The following is a 23,907-nucleotide window of genomic DNA, read 5'->3' on the forward strand; positions in this document are numbered from 1 at the left end:
ATTTGGAAGTTTCTGGAACCATTCCTACAAACCCATCCCCAAATATCAAATTTCTATTTCATCGTCAACAAATGAATCCCAATTAGGTCCTATTAAGAAATAGATTGTCTCAACACAGAACAATCATTACCTGTAGCTGATGACAATGACAATTAGCACAAAAATGACCATGTCACCTTCTTTTTTCCCTACCTCAAGAGAAAAACCACTAATCTTGACTGGCTAGCCACTTAGCAAAAAGTATGTAGAAGTGCTTTGTGGATTACAAAGAACCATGTCAGCCAATTTGGGTCTTTCTTCTAATTTATTGTCCCAGGAAAAGATTATAAAAACAAAACAAACAAACAAAAAAAACACACGGAAAACATTGTTTACATTGCTCAGGGGATCAGCCAGTCTCGGCTTGCCAGGACCTGGCTGGCAAGTCAGAGCAGAGTCCACTTCTATACTAGCCTTTGCCCCCATGGCAAGTGAAGGCAAAGCCAAGGCTCCAATTGGGGCCAGCTGCCTGGTCCCTCCCAAAGCCCACAACCATGAGAAGCCCACAGCGTTTGCACTGGGACCCAGCAGCAGATCCTGCCCAGAGAGTCCACAAATGAACCCTCACTAAGTGACTACCTCCAGCTGCCCTAAGAATGACAATAAACCTGCCTTTCGGGAGGAAGCACCACCAGGCTTGCATGCCAAGCATCAGGAAAACATTTGGGTTCTTAGAGGATGCCATGAACAGTTGGCCCTTCCAGCAGAGAGGCAGCCAGACTAGTCTGGTAGCTGGCCATTACCGTGGGCCTGACATCCCCAAATGAGGAAGTTCAAAATATACATGAGGGTCTAGACTTTCAAAACCCCATCCTTAAGTATAGTGTCATTATCATGCAAACATAAGACTTTTTTTTTTTTTTAAATATCAAGCTTTCCCAGATCGGGGATTAAGTTTGAATCTCTTTCATATTTGTAATTGTATTCTTGTAGATTGATGGTTTGTAAATTGTCTTCCATGAAGCCTGGACCTCCATGGAGAAACCCAGGCACCTCACCTCCCATAGGAGACAAGGGAGATGAGAAAAGGCCAAAGTCCAGTCTCCCTACCCTCACCTGAGCCAGAGGAGCTTCACCTGGGTCTGTTTTATGTTCTGGTGTATAGGCAAGGTTTGATTTAACAAAAGATCTAATAGGACACAAATTTACAAATAATTTTTCCAGGTGCATGTGAAGTTCTGTGTGAGCTTGTTTTGCCCTCTCTTTTATTTCCAAAGCCAAAAGAAGTGTGCCCCAAACAAAATCAAACCAAGCCAAGACCTACTTGCCAAGTAAAGAGGGCTAATTGATTTGAGTTCTCCCTCTTAGCAATCAGAATCACATGGAAGATGGACTTTTAGTTCAGTCTGTCTCAGTCTAGTAGATTTCTATTAAAAAAAAGAAATGATTATACTGATCCCTCAGGTGATGCTAGAAGGAGCCCTATCCCACTGCTACTATGGGTTCTAAGTTCCCAAGCTTCTGGGTGCAGTCAACAGTAACACTGCTTCTTTATAGACCATATAAGACCCAGAAAGGGTGCTCAGAGGAAGCAAACCAATATTTATTTAGCATCTACTATGTGTCAGGTGCTGCATTAGGCACTACCCTTACATTCTTTCCTCTAATATTTTATTTGATCCTCTATTTTGACAAAGAAGATATTATTAACCTCATTATATAAATGGGGAAACTGAGGCCTAAAGAGCTTACATGACTTGTCTAGAGTCACATGCCAGGTCTCCTGGGCTTGATGGAGCACTTGGGCTTTGCAGAAAGCACATAGGAGTTTGAATCCTTTCTCCACCACTTACTGCATGCGTCCCCTTGAGCCAGTTGTTCCCAAATGAGTCTCAGTTTTCACACCAGTAAAATTAGGAGCCCTTTTCATACTTTAAACCCCTTTCATCTTCAATTTGATATTACAAAGGAAGCAGTTAAGGGAAAAAGCAAACCTTGGAGCTGTCCTGCATATAAAAAATATACAGATTTGTTAAAAAGATGAAGAACACCCAGTTTTCCCAGAACCATTTATTGAAGAGTATCCTTGCTCAAAAATGTGAGATAATGGATAACCCAAATATCCTGAGTTGATCATTACAAAGTATATTCATGTAATGAAATATCACATTGGATCCCATAAACATGCACTAATATTATCTGTCAAAAGGACAAATAAATAAGCAAAAAAGAGGTTAAGGAAACTTACTGCATGATTTTCTTTTAGTTAATATTTTTAGTGGCCTCCCAAATAAACCAATATATCAAAAGTGTTCAGATTAGACAAGATTCTTGACAAGTTGCTGAAAACATAGAAAGAAATTCTCCCAAACTTCTCTCCAAGTTTTGTGGTGAATGAGTTCATGCCAACAAATATAGTGTAGACCCCAGGAGACACAAGGAAACCAGGAGGATCCGTGGGGTCCGGAATTGCTGGGGAAGCTTCCAGGAGAAGGTGAGATATTAGAGGATGAGTATTGGCTCCAAGTGGAGAGAAGAGAGAGAGCGTAGAGAGTTGTAAGATTAAAAGTAGCAGATTCCACACTAACCCCAGCCACTCTTCATGTGATTTGTACAGACAAGCCCACGGGGTACGGCTCCAGCAGTCGGAGGGCACCTCAGACAGGCATCGTGGATGAGTGTTGCTTCCGGAGCTGTGATCTAAGGAGACTAGAGATGTACTGCGCACCCCTCAAGCCTGCCAAGTCGGCCCGCTCCGTCCGTGCCCAGCGCCACACTGACATGCCCAAGACTCAGAAGGTAAGCCCACCTGGGTGGGATCCAGTCACCCTCAAGTGATCTCCGTCTTCTGCGCATGGGTGGGTCTAACAGAAATTCTGCCTCCAGCCTCCTGGTTAAAAGGGGGAAAAAACCATTCCCACCAACAGGATGGATTCTATGTCCATCCCTCAGTCACTCAGCATTGCAAATTTCACCTTCCCCTGCTCTGGATGATCTGGAATATGGTGTAAAACACTGGCAAAAATATGGGCTTTGGAGCCAGGCAGGGTAGCACACACCTGTAATCCCAGTGGCTCTGGAGGCTGAGACAGGAGGATCGCAAGTTCAAAGCTAGCCTCAGCAATGGCGAGGCGCTAAGCAACTCCATGAGACCCTGTCTCTAAATAAAATACAAAATAGGGGTGGGGATGTGGAGGGGTTGAGTGACCTGAGTTCAATCCTTGGTACCCCCCCCAAAAAAAATGGGCTTTAGAATCAGACAAAACTGTCGTAATTGTAATTGATAACTGAAAACTGAACTTGTTAATCCTGGAATTCTGTAATGGTGCAAAAACAAAACAACAACAAAAAAAAAAAAAAAAGCTCTGTACTGGCATCTATTTGAAATTGACATTCAGTGGGAAATACAAATTAGAGGGGAAAAAATTACAAATAGAAATTTCTGTTTGACTTGTGAGACCATCTAGAAATTTCTAATGATCAAAATTTGCAGGCATCTTTGTTTTCTACGAGTTAAACTATAAACATTAGAGGTACCAGCTATGCCATCAGAAGTACATAAAATCACCCAACAGATTTTTGTTGAATGGATGAGTGACAAATGAATATGAGGGCTAAGTAAAGGTTTAGTCTGTAAGTAGAAAGCATGAGAACTAAAGAGAAGATGAAAGAAGAGGAGAAAGTGAGGAAGATGAGTTAAAAAAAAAAAAGATAAATTTTAGGACTCTTTGGGGACTCTGTTGAAAAAAAAAAATTCCTACATGTTGTTTTAATTTTTGAAGCCAAAAAACTCCACTGTTTAGAAAGCTCAGCTAGGAGACCATTCATCCCGACACCTCTGCTGCTTCCTGGTCTTAAGCCACAGCTGAAGCGGAAGGAAGACCTTGGTGTCTTAGTGGAGATGTCCCCCAAGAAGCCATCTCATGTGATATATAGGGACTGTTGAAGACAGGATGCACACAGAACACAGAAGCCAACAGTGAGTCCGAGAGAGAGGGCCACAGAAGAAACTTCTAGATAAGTGAGGTGGGAAGGTGTGCTGGAAGGGGGGGAAGGTATGTTCATTCTTTCTCTTCCCAGGTGACTCAGTGCCTCTTGATTTCTAGCCAGGGAGGAAGTGGGTGTCAGAGATGAGTCTCAAAGTTCTGGAACGTTGGGTCTTGGGACCCAGTTGTAGACTCTTCTCCAGGGCCAATGCTGGCTTCCTGCTTTCTATGGAGCCTGGGCATTCTGGGCTGACTCAAAGACTTTGTCTTCAGGGTCACCCTAGGAACAGCCTCTTCTCAATGCAATTATTTTTGTGATGTTTACAGTATCAGCTCCCATCTACCAACAAGAAAAAGAAGTCTCAGAGGCGAAGGAAAGGTGGGTCAAAGCTACACCCAGGAGGGGAACAGAAGGAAGGGGCAGAAGCAAGTCAGCAAATCAGAGCAAAGAAGAAAGAGCAGAGGAGGGAGACGAGGTAGAAACTGATCAAACAAGGAAAATGGAGGAGAGAAGGACTAAGCAGACAGAGGCCAGTCTAAGAGAGGAAATGCTGTAGAGGACATGAAGACCAGTGGCCCTGACAGCGCTAGATAATGCTCACGATGGAAGGAGAATAACCTGTTAAATGGGAAAGAAAAATGGAAAGCCAAGAAAGGACAAGGAAAGTGGCAAGAATGGATAAAAAAAAAAAGAGCAAAAATTATAAGAGGCACACAAGATGCACCCTTTTCCTTTCCCCTTCCAAAATTTAAATGAGTAAAAACAATTCAGATAAAAAAGGCTTTTATATGTATTTTTATTTTAAATTTTCTACTAATCTATAATAGAAGAATTGCCCATGTCAATATATGTTCAGAGTTAAATATTAGCCCCAAATTCTCAGCAAGACTGAATTGTGTCACAGAAGTTCCCAGATTTCTTTTCCTGCAATATTATTGGAGGCCGTGTTTCTTGGTCAGGTCCAGGGGTCAGACCAAAGGGCACCCAGTATTTACCTAAAGGCTTATGAGGTAACCTTTGAGAGGTCGCTGAACTTTTTTTTTTTTTTAACTTTGGAATCTGATTTTTAAAATGTATCAGTTGGCTAAGGCTGCCATAACAAAGTGCCACAGGCTGAGTGGCTTAAAACCACAGAAATTTTTGTTCTCACAGTTTCAGAGACTGGAAGTTCAAACTTCAGGTATCAGGTGTTTCAGAGGCTCTCAGGAAGGTTCTGCATCAGGCCCCTACTTTGACTTGTAGATGGTCTCCTTCCTGAGTCTTTCTCATCTTCCCTAGGTACATATGTCTGTGTCCAGTGCTTCCTTGTATAAGGATGATAGTCAGATTGGATTAGGACCCAACTTAATGACCTCATTTTAACTTAATAACTTGTGTAAAGATCCTATCTCCAAATAAGGAAACATTTCTGAGGTACTGGGAATTGAGACTTCAACATATAAATTTCAGAGAAGGGAACATAATTCAACCCATAATGAAAACTCCTGATGTCCAATTACTACCTTCTAATTATCTTTCCTAGAACCACCCCCAACACATACACACTCTCTTTACCTTATAGTGAACTCCTTTTACACACACATATCTAGATTTGACTTGGATTTTTAGATTAAAATTCCATGAGTTTCTGCTCCATGAAAAACATTAGGACCATGTTATGTTAGAGATGGAAGAAGCTTCAGAAATTGTTTTGTTCAATCCCTTCATTTTAAATACAAGGACAGTGAGATTTAGAAACGGGTAAAGACATACTTAGATTCTAAGCTTTTCTTTCTTCTGGCCAGCCGACAAAAGTACATAATCAATGAATCAACTGAGAAAAAATTCCAAAAGGAGAAAGAGAACAGAAATGAATACATGAAGTCTCCCGCTAATTTAATATTTTTCATCCAGAAGGAAATAGTAAATAACAGAAGAGATGCTGGATTTCCCCGAGGGTGAAGAAAAACTAAGTCGATTCACAGAATTTAAGTCTTAGAGATCTTCTTCACTTTTCTGGATTTAATCGGTAGGAGCAAAGTCTTCCTAGAGGATAAAGCAAAAAGTCTCAAGATCATCCAAATTGTGAATTATAGTCATTCAGAGAGGGTAGAAAAGAGAAGTACTTAGCCAAGTAAATGATGAAGTCGGGGGTAAGAAGATGACTAAAAACCACACATGACCTAGTCCATCCAGGTAGCCTAGTTTAACGAAGTCATGGTTCTTGGTGGCCCTGCTCTGCTTTCTGCTCCAGATCACCCTTCCTGAAAACCCAGCATTCATTCAGTATGGAGACTTCCAAGGCTCAATCCATAAGGAAAAGTTCTAATCAGAAGCTTCTCAAGGAACCATTAGTTCAGCAGAAGAATTCAAAGTGCATGTCTTGTGGAAAGGTTTGGGTAAACTATTACTACGCATAATCATAAACTATATTCAAGAAGAATTTTATAAAGGCAAGAGAGCTGTCTAGTTAAAGTTCCCATAGTCTTAGACTATGCATTAAAATAAACTTTCTTTGGGAATGGGTTTTATCAACCCTAAGCAATCCTTTGGAATTACCAAATAATGATTGCCATGTAATAGGTACTATCAATACCAAAGAGCCCACTGGATGGATGGACAGATGGACAAATAAGTGATTTAGATGACTGTATCATGGTGGAAAGACAGACCATAAAAACAAGTTCACTGCTGAGATGAAATGATTTCTATGTAGAATAGTGAGGCAAGTACAGAGTAAAACAGGAAAGGACACAAATCTTATATATTTGGAATGTCCTTCTCTAACATAAGGTGAATTGTTCAAGGACCTAAAAAAGGCTAAATGTAGTGAATGTTAGATGCTTATTAACTTCCTCAATGTTTTCTTAAAGTAGACAGAGTATTAATAGTCACTTAAAATTTCCAATTTTCAACTTTAAATGTTTTCCTTAGGGGAAATTGATGATTGTGTGCAAAATGAATTGAAATAAGTATGGACTCATGATCCTAAAATAAAATTATTGGAAAACATTTTTCTTGAGCATCTACAATGTAAAATATCTCCATACTAGGCATGAAGGAGATTATATATATATTCATATTCATTAAGAGCACAGAATGTACAGTCAGAATGCCTGAGTTCAAATCCTGGCTCACTTACTAGCTACATAGTCTTAGGCAAATCATGTAATTAATCCTATGCCTTAGTTTCCTAGTCTGTCAAATGGGGCTAATAATTGCATCTACCTCATATAGTTGTGAGGACTGAGATTTTGTGTGTAGGTACAGACAAATGTGTATGTGTGTGTGTGTGTGTGTGTGTGTGTATGTGTGTGTGTGTGTGTGTATGTGTATTATGGTGACCAAAATGGCACATGGCACATGACAAGTGCTATTAAAGTATTAACTAATATTATTGTACTTCTGAAAACTAGAGCCATATGTAAAAAAGTTAGTCTCTTGAAGTAGAAACAATTTTCATATCACCAAAAACTTTAAGCCCAAGCTTGCCAACACTTTTTGGTGATGTGATAGTGAAATCTCAAGCATGTGACAGATGGAGAGAACCCAATGACCTAAGGCCCCTTCCAACTAGGAGAACCCCTGAAACTATGAAGAATTTCAATTGAAATGGTAGCTTGGCTCTTCTACATGAAGAACCATTAACATTTATTTCAGGACCACATAATGAACTTTTCAAAAGCCACCATTTTTCTCAACCAGTTAAAATCAAGTGTAATATGTGTTTTCCTTTCGTGGTGCCTGGGGAAAATGTATTTGTAGCATGAACTCCAGCTCTTGCTAGTTTTAAGTGAAAGTGCCAAACTAAATAGAAAGGGGGGATATTTCCGGGCTCACGCAGCTTCCGGGACACTTCAGTTTCTAGGACTGCCAATCCAGTGCCTTTCACAAGCATTTGATCTTCTTTCAAACGTCTCTTGAAAACAAACAAAACCTCATACAGCTCCTCAAATGTTTTTTGAATGTGGGTACTGTTAGGATGTAAGGATGGAACAGGAGGCAAATAAATGGCTTCCAAAGAATAACTCCCCACCCTCTCCAGTCTCTCCTGACCACCTCGCTGTCATCCACAGGGGAAGCAAGGCTTTCTGAGGTCATATATCTTACAGTTTCACAAGTCTGTTTGCATCCATGGGAGAAGATGAGGCCTATTCTCTTTTCTTGCCCACTTAAAGGGAATAGCACTCTTTTGCAATATTTAATAGAAAGGGTGAAGATGATTTTTCATCTGATAACAAAGTTGACAGTCTAGATTGAAAGTGGAAGCTTTGGGTAGAAATACAAAGATTAGCAGTTTGAGATGAAGCACAATCCCCCCTTTTTAAGTTTGGAGTATCCACTACAGAATTATATGCTCATCTCAAAGATGAAAGCCCCATTATTGATTTCTTTGATGTAGGCAAGACGAATCGGAGAAGCTCATTTTAGCAAAAGTTCTTCAGGGACCACTAAACACCTCACCTGCAAGGCCAAAATCAGTTTGTCCATCCTTAATGTTCTAAGCGAAATCAGAATTTTTCCCTGATGCCTCCATATTTGGCGGGGGCGGGGGGGGCTCTCGTGGAACTTTTGGATGCCTTTAGTCCTAACTCATTATTACCCAGCAAACAAAAGAGATAATTTAGAAATATAAACAGAAGACAGAACTGGGTATCAAGAACAGCAGGGAAATGATGAGAGACACTCATGAGTCCATGCCTGACATTTCTAGAGTCCAAAGGAAAGTTCTCACCATTTAAGGGCTCAGTTACAGCTTCCATGGGCTAGTGGTAGATGAGTAACAACAACTAGAAAACATTTTGGGAAATTCATGTCTTTATATTATTAACTGTTATGGTTATGGTTTTAAGAACCATTGATTAGGAAAATTATTTAAAAAGATAATACTAAAGGCACAGCCAAATGATTTTAATTCTAAATGTCCTTGGTAGTAATTCAGGATCTGTAATTACTTTTTCCATAGAATCAGTTTGCAAGTTGAGAAGCTTCTAAATCTACTTCTTGACCATGAGAACCAAGGTTCAGAGCACCCTTCCTCCCTTTTGTTGGAGACTAGGATTATTGGCAAAAAAACATCACATGCTTCTTGCACCATTTCCCCTTTCCTTAACCATAAATCTCTAACTTCCTCTATCCACTCTGGCATATTCTTTCATTTTCAATAGGTCCAATAAAGGAACATACATTTAGACTTGTTCAGGCAAGTATTATTTTCACTTTGGAAAAAAAATTTTAAAGGAGACAATGTCCACCTTGACTCCTCTAACTGGCATGGTCAGAATTGACATAAGATGGGATGTTGAGAGCAGGACCTCTGACTGGCTGAGCATGATAGCAACTCTTGTCTTTGGTAAAATTGCTCCACTGTTCCCAGTGAGAGACCAAGAAATTTTACATCAACCTTGCACTGGCCAAATGGGCCCAGGCTTTCAAGCTAGGATTCATATGCCAAAAGTTTTATAAAACTCTGTGTAAAATCTATAAACATTTGCATGGGGCTTTCTGTCTGGCCAACACCAAGAGGTTAAGTAATCAAAGACCAACCAGCCCTGCCATCTGTGAAAATATGATGGGCTATTTTCACAGCTGTAGATAACAATTATGGCAAGACAAAAATTCCAAATAATTAGGAGCAAGACCATGGCAAGTCTAGGGCTGAGAAAGATCCCTAATCCTGTGACAACTGTAAACTTGAGAATGCGCAAAATTTGTGTCATGGTGTGGCATGCTCGACTTGTTCATGAGGCATTGCAAGATGAGAAGAAAAGTAGCAAAGAACCAGTAAATGTACAACATCATTATTGTTCTTTTGTCAACATTAGTTGAGCAGGCCATTCTCGAATGTTCTGGTTTGTCTCTACAAATAATACTTGTCTCCTTTCTTGAAAAGGATAACAGGGTGGAGGAGGAGGTCCTTTTGGCACAATGCAACAAGTCTGATTTTTTAAGACTGTGCACGCATGAACTGTTCTTGTGCCATTTTCTGTCTTGGAAAAGCACTGGCTGGCATCTGTCATGTTTACTTTTATGTGCTAAAGTCTACCATCAACCTCAAACAGATGCAAATCACTTCAACTTGTCATAGTGTTATTTTGTACATCCTAAAATTTCAGAAGAGTCTTCCAAACTTCCAAAATTTCTCTCAATTCAGTGAGGAGGAAAATTCAGAACACAGAGTTTGAATGTTCTGCCCAGATTTGTCACACATACAAAGAATGAGTGGAAGAAGGCAACACCCTTTCCTACTAACCCTGCAAACTCATCACAACTGCATTACACTGACCCCCACAGGTAAAAACCCAGGGCCTCACATCTCTCAAGGACATCATTGTGTCAACTATCACACATGCTACTTGAAGTAACCCTAGCTTAAATCAGTTGTCAGATGAAACAATGGCATTTAGAAGTGTAAAAGTAAAGGAATCATCAAATCCAGCTCTTAGGTAAGAATGTGCCGAAACTCTTAACGCATTATCAGTACAATTGCTAGAATCTGGCGTTTCACTTTTTTAAATGCCGTAACACTTGAACCTTTAGCAATTCCAAAATCAACTCCCTCTGAGAAAGAGAGTATGCTTAAACTTTTTTTTTTTAATTTAAAAATGTAACACAAACACAAACAGCTAACTCAACAAGCTGCCCAGAAAATCAGCAATCTAAGCAGCCCTGAATCCTGAAGTATTTTACAACACCCTTCAAGACTATTAAAAACAACATAAATACCTCTTGCCAGGGAGAAAAAGTACCCTTCAGCATTTTTTTTTTCTTTTTCTTTTCTCTTCCAGATTTTTAAGCCATTTTGGTAGTGCTTTTTTACATCACAGGAAGAACTATTTGAAATAGAGTCAGGTGGTATCCTTTGAAGACTAAGAAAATTGATAAATCAAGACAATCTTGGAATAATGATGGGATAAATATAAGCTCCCCAATTCCTGGAATTGCTGGGGGTGCATACCAGTCACTGGGGTCAGTGAGGGAACAATTATAAGTCTACTCTCCCAGCCCTCCAGGGAGCTCTGAAAATCTGGAGGTACCTGCTATTTCACTGTACTCAGCCAGAAAAGTGCTAGCATGGAAAGTGCTTTGACTATTAAAAGAAAAAAAAGATAATAGTAAGAGCTGATATTTATTAGGAATATATTCTGTGGTGAAGGCCACAGGGAATCACTTCATTTAATCACTATAGCCTACAGGTTAAATACTAAAATTATCCCTACTTTTCAGAAAAGAAAACTCAAACTAAAGAATCATCGTATGATTATAGTTCTATAAAACAAATAAAAGATCTATAATAGAAATTTTCTCTAACAATCCCCCAAATTTTAGGAATGGTAGTATGTGGCTAAGTTTTCTGGGACATTAAAAACTAATAAATACATTATACAAAACTCCTCCTTGAAGTGAATTAAAAGTCTATTTTATTTTGAAAATGTGAACTACAGAAAGAAAGTAAGAAAGGGAGAGATGGATCAGACTCAGGCTAAGAAAATCTAGAAAAGGTAAATGTCTTGCCAAGGCCTTAGCTACTCTTAAAAAGTGGCCCAATCTAAATGCAAAACCAAGTCAGACACCAGACCACCAGCCACTGCACTGCACGCCCTCTTGCCCCTAGTAAGCTCCAAGACAGCAGAGGGCTCTGTGCTATTTGTCCCTTACTCAGAAGCCAACAGGAAACAGGCCACCATGCGGTGCTTGCTGTTGACCTAAACTGTGTTCCCTCAAATCCTACAGGACACTTCAATTAATTTAACCAGCTTTATGCTTTGCTCAAAGCACCATTCTTGGGTCTGGGGAGGATACAGAAGTAAAGGAAACATGCCTCCTACCCTCAAGGAGCTTACCTTCTACCAGGGAGACGAGACACACAGAATTTACTCTAGAGTACACCAGTGTTCTAACAAAAGTAGCCCTAGAGCAGATTCTGACAGTGCACATGTCAAAATAGATTGATACTCTTCACAAAAACCACCTTAATCAAGTGCCCTTGATTAAGTATCAGTTCTCTCATAAACAACTATGCCTATCTCCCTGGGCCAGTTAAACATTCAAGGGTTTTACATTTAATCAGAATGCCTGTATGGGGTTGGTGCTCTTGCTTCACTCTTTCAATATATGGAAGAGGAAAATGAGGCAAGAACAAGGCAGTGATTATCAAAGGTTGTACCCCTGTGGGGTCCAACAGCTGGGATCCAAATCAGGCATATAAGCCTAGGTTCTCTAAGAAGCAGAAAATGAGATGGGGGTCAAATGAGCAAGGATTTTATTTTATTGTGTGAAAGGAAATAGGAAGGGCTTTGGAAGAGTGGGCAAATCATCAACGGCAATGCAAGTCTGAGCCCACGCAAAGGAGAAAGGGAGAAGAACTTGGGAAGAAATATCTATACTATTATGTGGTCGAAAGGAAGAAACATAAATCCATTATTAGTCTTTGGGCTGGGGATGTGGCTCAAGCAGTAGCACGCTCGCCTGGCTCCTCCCTGGGTCAATCTACTATGATCAAAGAAGGTCATAGTGGAGAAAAAAGTTATGCTTTAGGCCATTTCTAGCATAACTACATAAAAGGCAATGAAGTAGTTTCCAGGCAACAGCATAAAGTGAGGCAGAATTAACACTGTGTCCAGTAAGTGCACACCTCTCACTTTTTGCTAAAGAAACAGCCACTTACCTGAGACATACAGATCTCTTGAATTCTGCACCTTGTCCTTTAGTTTTAAAGTCACATCCAAATGCCCTGAGTAAATCTCATGACACTCACTCAGCTTGGCTCCCAGAGATGAAAGGCTGACCTAGCTCTCCTGGAATTTGAACTTGTGAAGTTAAAAAGATATCACACTTGATACTGAGACATCTAAATCATCCTTCACAATTTCACACGTTCCCAGGCCAAACCAGGAAAAAAGCACATCCTTCCAACAAGTGACAAGCTAAGATCTGGGCCATCTCTCCATCACCCACTGCTCTTTTTCCTCTATTTTACCCTTTTGGGGAAAAGGTCAATGCTAAGTTAATACTTTATGATATACAACAGGCAATAAATGTTCCATGCTGGATAGTATTTACCCAGTATTTTTTATAGGATGCCAGGTTTTTCCAGACTTTCTCTCATATAATAGTTAACTTGTTTGGAGTGGGTGGGGAAGGAAACATAGTCATTGAAAATAACACTGCTTCCTCCTTGAAATCTAAAGAGTCTATTATAATTCTTCTTTCAGAATCTGTCTTTCAGGCCAAATCTCCTTCAGATTAGGGAGAAGAGAAATGGTTATGCTATCCAAGAGTTCATTTTCACTAACTGAATACTGTGCTACTAGATTTCTATAAATAATCACACAAAGAAGCCCATCTCACATCAGTAAAAAGAGAGGGCACCCAGCCACCTAGATTAGTCTTCTACCCACCAGGCAGTACCTTCTTCTCTAAAAAAGCCCCTAACAGAAGCTGTGATCATGGGCAGCTCAGGGCATTATTGGCCATTGCTATTGGGAAGACTTTTGGACTTTGAGACACCAAGTACAGTTTTCGGTCTTGGGGAGATAGTACAGCAGAATGGCTAACATGGTAAGCTCCAGAATCAGAAGGAACCAGCACAAATCCCAATCTCTGCCCCATCTTCTCTATATGTTTATCCTTTCAAAGCTTCAGACTCCTTAAAGGTCAAATGGTCAAAATACTCATACCCACCCCTAAAGGACTATAAGAATTACATCAGAAAATATTTTCTTTTTTTAAAAAATTATTTATTTATTTTTGCATTAAAATTCTTAATACACCATTATATCATAATTTATCATATCTCTGATTATACATAAGGTATATTGACACCAAATTCCCATCTTCATACATGTATTTTGTATAGTGATGAGGGTCTCCTTTCACCATCCATGCTATTCCCCTTCTCCCTCCCTTTCCCTCCCACCCCTATTCCCTATCTAGATACAGAAAATATTTTCAATGAGCCTGCATAGTACAATCCCCAGCACATAATAAATGCTTGTGTGATGGGTACTATTAGTATCAGTTCTGGGCTTATCAACTTGTTCCTATGTGATTTCAAGCACATCACTAAATTCTCAGCTTATTAACGGGGCTGATGTGAATAACGTGACTTCACCATGTAGTTTGAGAAGATTGAGTGAGATTATCTGCAAACTATAAAGCTTCTGCAAATGTGAAGATGATTATTATTTTCACTGTTATTAGTCTTCAACGATAGTTAATGGATAACTTTCCAGAGGAAAGCTTGGAGCTAGGATAAGAACAAGAATGTAATGGGAGACAGTGAATGGTCACCTCAGGGTGGAGGTACCCATGTGGAATAATGTATATTGCAAATCAATTTCTTTCCCAGTTTATCCCCTGATGAGTTGGTTAACCCTCCCTTCAAAAGGGTTAACCAACCCCAGTAAACTGGAAGACCGATATTTTTAAAAACAATCTTACCTTCCCTGGTGTCAATAGGAAACAGTATTTACTCACTACTGTTTTCCTTTCAAAAATCTGTCTAGTTGCATACTAGAAACAGCTTTAGCTGGTTTGTTTGTCTTGGACAGGCTGCTGAAGTGAAAAGTTTTTGCTTGGCTGAATGTGGGACAGTTTCATAACCCTTTGAGAAGTGCATTGAAGGTGGTGCCAGCTCAGGACTAGGACGGCCGCTCCTTGCGTGCCTACACTTGCCACCCATTGTCAAGGGTGGCGGCATAATTAAATTAAGACAATGAGCAAAGCAACAGATGCATCTGAGACCAAGTCCCTGAGTGCTTTTGTTTAGTCACTGTCATTGTCTGCAACAAAAAAGTCACATGTGAGAGCTTGGGAAGAGAGCCAGATGCAAACCAGACAACATCCCAGCTGGTTTGAATGGCCTTCCCCGTACGTGTGTGTGCATGAGAACCATGCTACTTGGAGTAGTGCTGGGTGAGTTTCAGCCCATAGCTCTGCTGTGACGCTGAGACAGGCCCAGAAGAAAAAGTCCAGAGGATACCTCTGCTCAAACCTCACACCTTCAACCTTCTGCTTTAGGAGCAAAGAAAAGAATCTCTGTTGGAAACAAAAGATAAGATCTATATGATATGTCTAGCTAACCTCAAGGTTTTTGCTATAGCGCTCATGAATTTGAAGAGCAGAATACAGAATATACCTGTTGTCTTCTATAAATCTGTAATTAATTCAGTTTGCAAGGAAAACTGAGAAACATCTTGCAGAGCATTGTTAACATATCATTCTTCAGTATTTTTTTAGTTTGGGCATGTCAGATTCCTAAAAATATTTGTTTTAAGCTGGTATGCATCTTAAATAGGAAAAAAAAGGTAAAACTCAAATTAGAATATATCTCTTCCTGTTAATTTGGTTTATAGTTTGGCGGAAAGGTGGAATCCTTCAAAATAGTTATTTAGGGACTTACATGAGATACATCCCATCAGTAGGGTCAACACAGAAATTTTTCAAGGAGTTTGGGAACATTTGTGTTTTTACTCTGTGGGCCTATATGTCTTTCTTTCATTTTCTTAACTACTATTTTTAAAAAAGCAATATTCATAGCTGCAATACATAGCAATAAATGCATGTTAAATAGATTTGGTAAAAGGTGTGTGCTATTTGAGAAAAAAAGTGCCAGGATTTTAAATAGAAAGCATTTTGAGGATTCTATTCAAGTGCCTAGTTTGTTCACATTAGCTTCTTTTGCAGTGGCCACTGAGCTAGACTCCTTAATAAATGTTTTTATACAGTGATGTCATCTGCCTTTCATTCAGTCAGTTCAGGGATATCAACCTTCAACTCGAAATGCTAGCTGCCTTTCAAGAAGGACTTGGTGGTAAAACTCTATAATGTTCCAGGCAGAACTGAACACATATAAGAAAAATTGCCAAATCCCTGTGGGTCTTGGCCAACAGGTATTATTTCTAAGGAATGGTAGGTGGGTTTTCTCCCATTTCAGCATTAAAACTTCTCTCGTTGCTCTAGGTCTCAGTTCTGAGCAGCACTAAGGACTCTTAGTTCCTAACAGTGTGTGTTTGGGTGGGTGATCGTAACTTAAGCCAGAGAAAAAGTTTGGAGATTCTGGCCATCGTTATAAGAACCACTGGTTTGGGGTCTTAGTGAAAACATGTTTTAGGGATGAGGATAAGAATTCTTGAACTCCATTTTGTAATTGTCCATTATGTCCCCCCATAGAAGATTCTCTGGCTAGAAGCAAAACCAAGCAAAGAAGTGCTTTAAGTGTGTGCATGTGAATAACATTTTAGTTCACATCTCCTTATATGACTAAATACAGTGCTATTTAAATTGATTCAAGGCTAAAATAAGAACAATAGGAAAATGCATACCGTGAAGGAATCCCTCGTACTCATGTGATTCATCCTATAGATATTTTTTGAGCACCTGAAATATCCTGGGCCCTGTTTTAGACTCTGCAGCTGTCACAGTGTCCTTGCCCTCATAGAGCTTCGATTCTAAATGAAACTCCAAATTCCTTAGCTAATAGCCTTGTTTGTCAGTAAGTGAATGGTATCTCCAAAGCACAGAACTCAGGATATTTGGTCTTAGAATGGTTACTTTGCAATACAGATGACGTAATAAGAAGAGCAAACAAAGAGTAACTGAAAATAGTAACAGCTAATACTTATGTAGTGCTTATCATGTGCCAGACTAGTATTAAGTGGTTTTATTATATATGAATCCTTTCATCTTTAATCCTATAAGGTAGATAATGTTATTATTCTGTTTCATGAAGCAACAGAGACAAAAGAGACCTCATTTGCACAAGCTCCCATGGCTAGAAAATACACTAATTAGGAATTGAGCTCAGCTCAGGAAGTCTGTGATTTTATAGATGACATCAATGACAAACTTGTGAATTTCTACTTCCCAAACGCTGCCTCTTTCTAGAGGGCAGGGAAAAGAACAAAAAAAAAAAAAAGAAAAGAAATATCATCTTTTTCACAAAAATTAAAACAGAACTGTGATAAAAACAGCAGAGGATGATCTCACCATCTAATTGATGTGTTTGTTTTATTTTGTTTTTTTCTAAGAAAAGATGCTACAGGTCAGACACAGGGATTTTCAGGATCCCTTTCCCATTAATGTGTGAGATAGGCAGATGGGTAGAAATACACTTTATATGACTATATATAATCATATATGTATAATATGATTATATATACATATATAAAAACATATGTATGTGTATATATGTATATAGGTGTGTATAATATATATATTACACACACATATATTTCCACATCACCAGACACGGAAGTAACCTAAGTTCGGTTTAACCAAGGAATTAACTAAAGACCTGTCCATCTATATGCCTCTCTCAGAAAAACCAATGCCTAAAGCTCTGCTGTAGCTTGATTCATGGCATACAAAGTACAAAAGAATGAGACCTCGTGTTAAAAACAGATGGGTACAGTTAGATAGGAAAAATAAGTACTCGTGTATTGCAGCACAGCAGCCTGTGTATAGTTTAGAATAATTGATTATATATTTTGTAAAGAATGAGAAGAGAGTGTCTGTTTCCCAGCATGAATAAAGGATAGAATTTTAAGGGGCTAGAAATACTAATTACCCTGTTTTGATTATCACTGCTGATACCCATGTATTGAATTATCTATCACAAGGTTCCCCATAAATATGTACAATTTTAAAATAGATGCACTTAAAACAATTAAATTCGATGAGTCTACAAAACCTCACCAAGCTAACGTCACTGTCTCTCCTTTATTCATAGGAAGTTCATTTGAAGAACGCAAGTAGAGGGAGTGCAGGAAACAAGAACTACAGAATGTAGGAAGAGCCTCCTGAGGAGCCAAGAATGACATGTCACCGCAGGATTCCTTGCTCTGCGCGAGTTACCTGTTAAACATTGGAACACCTACCAAAAAAATAAGGTTGATAGCATTTCAAAGATGGGCATTTCCCCCAAGGAAATATACAAGTAAACATTCCAACATTGTCTTTTGCAGTGATTGTTAAAAGATTTGCACCTTGCAAAAACAGTCCTGGAGTTGATAGATTGCTGTTGATCCTATATCAATCATGTTCTATAGAGAAAAATATATATATCTTAGTCCCTGCCTCTTAAGAGCCACAGATGCATGGATGTTGTTCAGACCCAGCTGCCCTCAGTTCCTTTCTGAATCTTGGCTGCTGCAGCATCCATTCAGCAACCTGGTCTAAGTGGTTTATGAATTGTTTTCTTATTTGCACTTCTTTCTACACAACACAAAATGTTTATTTTACAATGTCTCATAATCTTCTTTGTCTATCCCCATCACTCACCCCTTCATGTCATTTACGTTTGTCTAATTTGGCCTCCTCAAAAGCAGTAGCAAGAAGTCAAAGAGCCCACCGACGTTTAACCTACAAGATTCAATCTGTGGCATTTGTACCAAATATGAATTGGGTGCATTTATTTTAAACAAATAGCTTTATTTTTCCACATCATGCCACCAAAAAAAAATATATATATATATATAAAAGAACGCAAACAGTTGCAACTTTGAGGCCAATCATTTTTAGGTGTATGTTTGAAACAGAAAGTCTCTTAAACTCTCAATGGTTCCTTCGAATGATGAGTTAGCGTGCAACCTGATTAGTAAATTCTCTCTTTTTATTTTTTCCATGTAGAGCACTATGTAAATTTAGCATATCAATAATACAGGATATATCAAACAGTATGTAAAACTTTGTTTTTTAGTACAATGGTGCTATTTTGTAGTTTGTTATATGAAAGAGTCTGGTCAAAACGGTAAAAGGCGAAAGCAAAGCAGGAGGGAAAGCCTGGAGCCAAGGATGGTACCAAGGGGAGGGAAACTGGAAATTCCATCCATTTAGGAAAGAGGGCAAAGTCCCCCAATTATGCCTCCAGAGGAATTTAACATACAAAACACCAATGCAAATTCGACTGGCACGTCCAGAGAGGAAGCCCTGGAATGGAAAAAGCAAAGGCTAGGAATTTTAACAGTCCTGGTTTCTGTTTCTTGCCGAAGAAACAAACATCCAGCTCTGCCACAGACTCACCACTGTGTGACCTTGGGCAAGTCGCTTCACCTCTCTGTGCCTCAGTTTCCTCATCTGCAAAATGGGGGCAATATGTCATCTACCTACCTCAAAGGGGTGGTATGTAGGTCAAAAAGATGAAGCTTCAGATTTTTATCCTGGGTTGGTAGGAGGGCGCAACACCAGAGCCCTTGAATTGCTGGGATATATGGAATTCTATAAACAACCCATTCACAACATGGCTAGAGGGTTATTAACCAAATGTTTTTATGAATACAAGTGAAAAGAGAGAAAGGAAAAGAGAACAGTGGAAAAACAAAAAGATTTCTACCAATGAAAGGGTAATCAATCAATCACTCCGTTTGTTAAGTTCTTAACTGATTTTTTCCAAGTGGTTACCTTCTATCTAGTAGCACCTCTTTAAATGTGACAAATAATATTCTACTCATTTGGAAAAACACACTTTTCTTGCTTCTTAGAAAATATAAGAAAAATTGCCCGAGATTTTAAATATTGAAATAATATCCACTAAAATATCACATAGTTACTTTCTTTAATGGACTTTATTCTTATCCTTAGTTGTATATATATACACGTATTTTATTTTTGTGAAAATATGCTGACTAGAGTTGGTAATTAAGAGACAAAAAACTCCTCCTCAACCTTGAAATTTCTCCTCATATCTGCTTAGAAGAGTGATTCCGAACTTTCTGTGAATGTCTTACACATTCAACTGAACATTGATATTAAGAAAAATCCAAAAATGAGGACAGCCCCCCAAAATGCTCCCTGTCTATGGATCAGGATTTTCCTTTTAGAACAATGAACTATCCAGCATTCAGATGTTTTTATCTGCCTTAGATTTTTTGGTGAAAAGCACACAGTTTGAGTATGTCATGTAAATTTTTATCTTTTATGTTCTTGGAAAGTATATATGAAAAACAAAAATGACATCTTTAGGTTTGGGGTTTTTCTTTCTTTCTTTCTACCTTTCTTACTGGGTCTCCTCAAGTTTAAGAGGCCAGGAAAAAAAAAAAAAAAGAAAGGCTTCCTGAATCTCTGATAATATGCAAAAAGAAGGCCTTATTCAGTGGAGTGTTCCTGTTCAGTCAACTAGCATCTTAACACTCAGTCCTCAGAGTCATTTGAATCAAGCGCCTTGGGGATGTTGAGTAAGGCTCTGATCTCTATGGAGAGATGTCAAAAAAAAAAAAAAAACCTATAAATTGGTTTTGCTCTTTGCCTGCTTTTCTAGACATGGATTCTATGGAGTGAGATGCTAGACCTAAGCATCTTTCCAAGATGGCTCTTCTGATTTTTATTTCTTGTTCCCAGTGTATACCTTTTAAAATTGCTGATTCCCAGAAAAACTTCACAGGCAGTCTTCCCCAGATTTATGGGTTTCTTGACATAGTTGGATATGATAATTCTAAGGGTGACAACGACATATTCTATTCATTTAATTCTACATGCAGTCAAAAATATCCCAATGAGGAAAGCTTCAATATGTGATACCACGTCATATTTAAAAACATTTTCCAATACATAATCCCCTCCAGCTGGATCCTAAATCAACAAATAAGAATTAATTAATTAGACTAGCCCACCATTTTACTTTCAAATGAATTAACACTCGAAGACAAATAGATGTTATTGCTGCAATTCAATTGATTACTGCCACAGAATGGCTCAGGATTGACAGGAAAGAAGCACCTAGAACTTCACAGCTCAAAATTTTACCCACTTTGCTATGGAGTTACATTGCTTTAGTACTTAGAAATGGGGCGATTTTCAGTTGTTTATAAAAAGAATGACAAAAATTGTTGGATGAGCTTTCAATGGATAGGTTTATTTCCAATGTAATTGACAGTATTCCACACCTCTGTCAATTTTTGGTTTCTCTTCCCCAAATAGTGTAAAGAATTATTTGACTATTTCAAGATGAGGCAATTTCACTGGATAGGCTAATGCATCTTTCCATCAAACCTCACTCTTCTATTTTAAAAGAAAATCTCATCACCCAGACTGCACACACACATGTACACATGCTCACCCTGAGAGACCAATGGAATACTGAGTGGAAAAAAAAATCACTTCCTTGAAAATCTTACTTAAAAATAATGAAAACCAACAAGGCCTCCCTATGAATCCTTCCTTTCCCTTCCCTTAGAACATGGATGTTTGTATAGATGAAAACATTTCATGCTCTGTGGCTCCAGGGTTTCTGTTACTAGTTTATGGCTTGCAAGAATGCTTAGAATGAAGATGTAGCATATTTTGCTTTCCCATTTATTGTTTGGCCAGCTATGCCAATGTGGTGCTATTGTTTCTTTAAGAAAGTACTTGACTTAAAAAAAAAATGAAAAAAAGAAAAAAAAAGAAAGCATAGACATATTTTTTTAAAGTATGAAACCAACAATTCTATAGATAGATGGCTTAATAAAATTGCATTAGATCTAGTCACACCACCTTTCAACTTTGTATCACTCACAAGTAAAGTGTTGTTCACCAAATTGTGAGTTTGGGGGTACTGGGGTAGAAGATGGAAATTTTTAAAAGTTACAAGGCTCCATTATTTCGTTGGCTCTCAAACTCAGCAAAATCAGCAATATTTCATCTAATCCAAACACTTTGATCAAGCGCATGGAGTATAAAGGGAAAGAAAAAGAAAGATCTTCTAGGTAAATGGCAGAACTAGAAAGAGTATTCAGTTGCTTTTTGATTTTTTTTTTTTGTGTGTGTGTGCTCTGCTCTAAAACAGATATTCAGCAAGTGGAGAAAATAAAAACAAAGAGAAAAAAAATGCATAGATTCGCCAACTACTAAAAACAGGTTCTGCCACATCTTCCTTGGGTGTTCTTGGGTATGGTCTGTAGAAGATCCTCTCCCTTCTTCAAAGATCTCAAACAGGCAGGAGCTCTCCTACAACACAATCACTGATCTCACGGGGAAATGTGGGAAAGGACTTCCTTATGAGATTGGGGGTCATCTGCTGATTAAGAAAGAGAAGCCTTTATGAGAAATTGTTGAAAGAGATGTTACAATCTGTGAAGATGTTTTTGTTCTCAGTTTCTGATTTTTTTTTTTAACTTTAAACTGTCTTTATGAATACCCGAATGTTCCAAATGACTTGGTCCTTTTCTTCTTTTTTCATGTTGGAATGAGGGGATGATAAGATTAAACCACATATACTCTTTAAACCATAGGCTAGATAGAAACATATGCTTGACTTATCGAATCCAACTATTTAAAATGGTTTGCTATTTTTAACCTTGAAAGATGGTCCTCAATTGAGTCTGTTTGGCTGTCCTCGTAAGAAAGAGCATTTCCATTCAAATCACATGGATTTCCCATCGATGTTTTCAAAAGGTAAATCTGATCTATGATAGGGCCTCATGTACTTTAAAATACAGTAGAAGAATTAGCAGTCTTCATGAAGCCCCTTCCCTGAAATGATCATAAAATCCAGGATCTGAGGGGGCGAAAACAAAAAAAAATTTTTTTGGATTCTTTATTTTTGTTTTTGTTATGTTTTGTTTTCAAGGCTAGTGCTTAATCTTATAGTACATATTTGCTTATTGCTATTTTAATATTCTATAAGACTTTCCTGTTAGGTATTAGAAATTGATACATAGATATCTTTTTGTGTGTAATTTCTATTTAAAAAGAAAAGAAGACACAAAGACTGTCTAAAGCTTTAAGTGCATATGGTACAGGATAAAGTTAATGATTTAAATAAATAAGTCCTTATGTGGAACAATTTTTTTTTTAAGGAAAACTCTTACAGATAAAACAGGCCCAGGAGATTTTGAAACTGTCTTTACTCTTCTCCACCCTTTTTTTTTTTAAAATCTGCCTCAGAATTTTTTAGAGAGCTGATCAAGCTGAAGTCCTAGAATTAAAGGAACCTCTTATAAAAAAAAACATACACTTCACATGGTCCCACTTAATGTATGATTACATTGATCTTAAACACAGTCCTTCTCTCCCTATTTTCCAAATGTCACTGATATAAACTTTCAAGGGAAACTTAAAAAAAAATTAAAAAGAGAGAGAACACAAGAGTCAGAGTGTTCCTGCCCAATTGAAATATGATCTAAGATGGAAATAGAGTTTCTCCTACTTAAAAATCCAATGCTGATTCACCTTCAAAATGACCTTTTACAATCCTTAGAATACTTCTTTGTTCAAATTGCCCAGGCCTACAAGCAAACATTACTCATTTTCTTTTGCCCACAATGCACTAAAAATGTAAAGTAGAAAAAATGAAATTAGAATTCTAAAAATCCCTTCCAAGCCACCCACCGACCCCACTCACAGATTCATAGCAAAGTCACTCTGTTGATCCCTTACTCAGATTTTATTTAGATGTTTATCTTGTACCTGCTGCTAAACACAGTGCAAGAGGGACTCTGAAACCTCAAGCTGTCTGCTCGCATCTCTTCTCTGTGTCTATGTATCATTAAAATGTCTATTCAAAATATCAAAAACTTTAAACGTCATGTAGCTTATATTCAGTTCACATAGAAGCCCCAAATAGATGTCAGATCTCTTTTTGCTAAAAGAGTTAATGAACTATGAGAATTGGGATTACATAATGTATTTTGCTTCATGTATTTTTATCACACTTATAGGCCAAATGTGATAAATAAACTTACGGACACTGAATTAATTTTCCCCTGTTTTCTTTGAAACCAGAAAATAATGATTGGTCATTCATTGTATCTGTTTTAGTGAAAAGCATACTTTTATTAAATTAATTCTGATTGCATTTGAAATTATTATTCAATTCATTTATGGCAGAAGAATATCAGTCCTAATGACTTCTAAAAATGTACTAACTGAATCATTATCTTACATTTACTGTTTAATAAGCATATTTTGAAAATGTATGGCTAGAGTGTCATAATAAAATGGTATATCTTTCTTTAGTAATTACATTAAAATTAATCATGTTTG

The 23,907-nt window shown here is 38.1% G+C and overlaps 1 protein-coding gene across 2 annotated transcripts in view; it reads left to right on the plus strand.

The window, feature by feature from the left end:
* Positions 1–23,611, plus strand: part of Igf1 (insulin like growth factor 1) — a 74,133-nt gene extending 50,522 nt beyond the window's left edge. For both annotated transcript variants that reach the window (XM_026397723.2, XM_026397730.2), the window contains exons 3-4: positions 2,597–2,778; positions 17,678–23,611. In XM_026397723.2, coding sequence (XP_026253508.1) covers positions 2,597–2,778; positions 17,678–17,737 — 242 coding nt within the window. In that variant the 3' untranslated portion in view covers positions 17,738–23,611. The remainder of the gene's footprint in view (positions 1–2,596; positions 2,779–17,677) is intronic.
* The last annotated feature ends 296 nt before the right edge of the window (positions 23,612–23,907 follow it).

Source organism: Urocitellus parryii, chromosome 5 (genome assembly GCF_045843805.1).
Source record: "Urocitellus parryii isolate mUroPar1 chromosome 5, mUroPar1.hap1, whole genome shotgun sequence".
In the NCBI taxonomy this organism is placed as follows: Eukaryota; Metazoa; Chordata; class Mammalia; order Rodentia; family Sciuridae; genus Urocitellus; species Urocitellus parryii.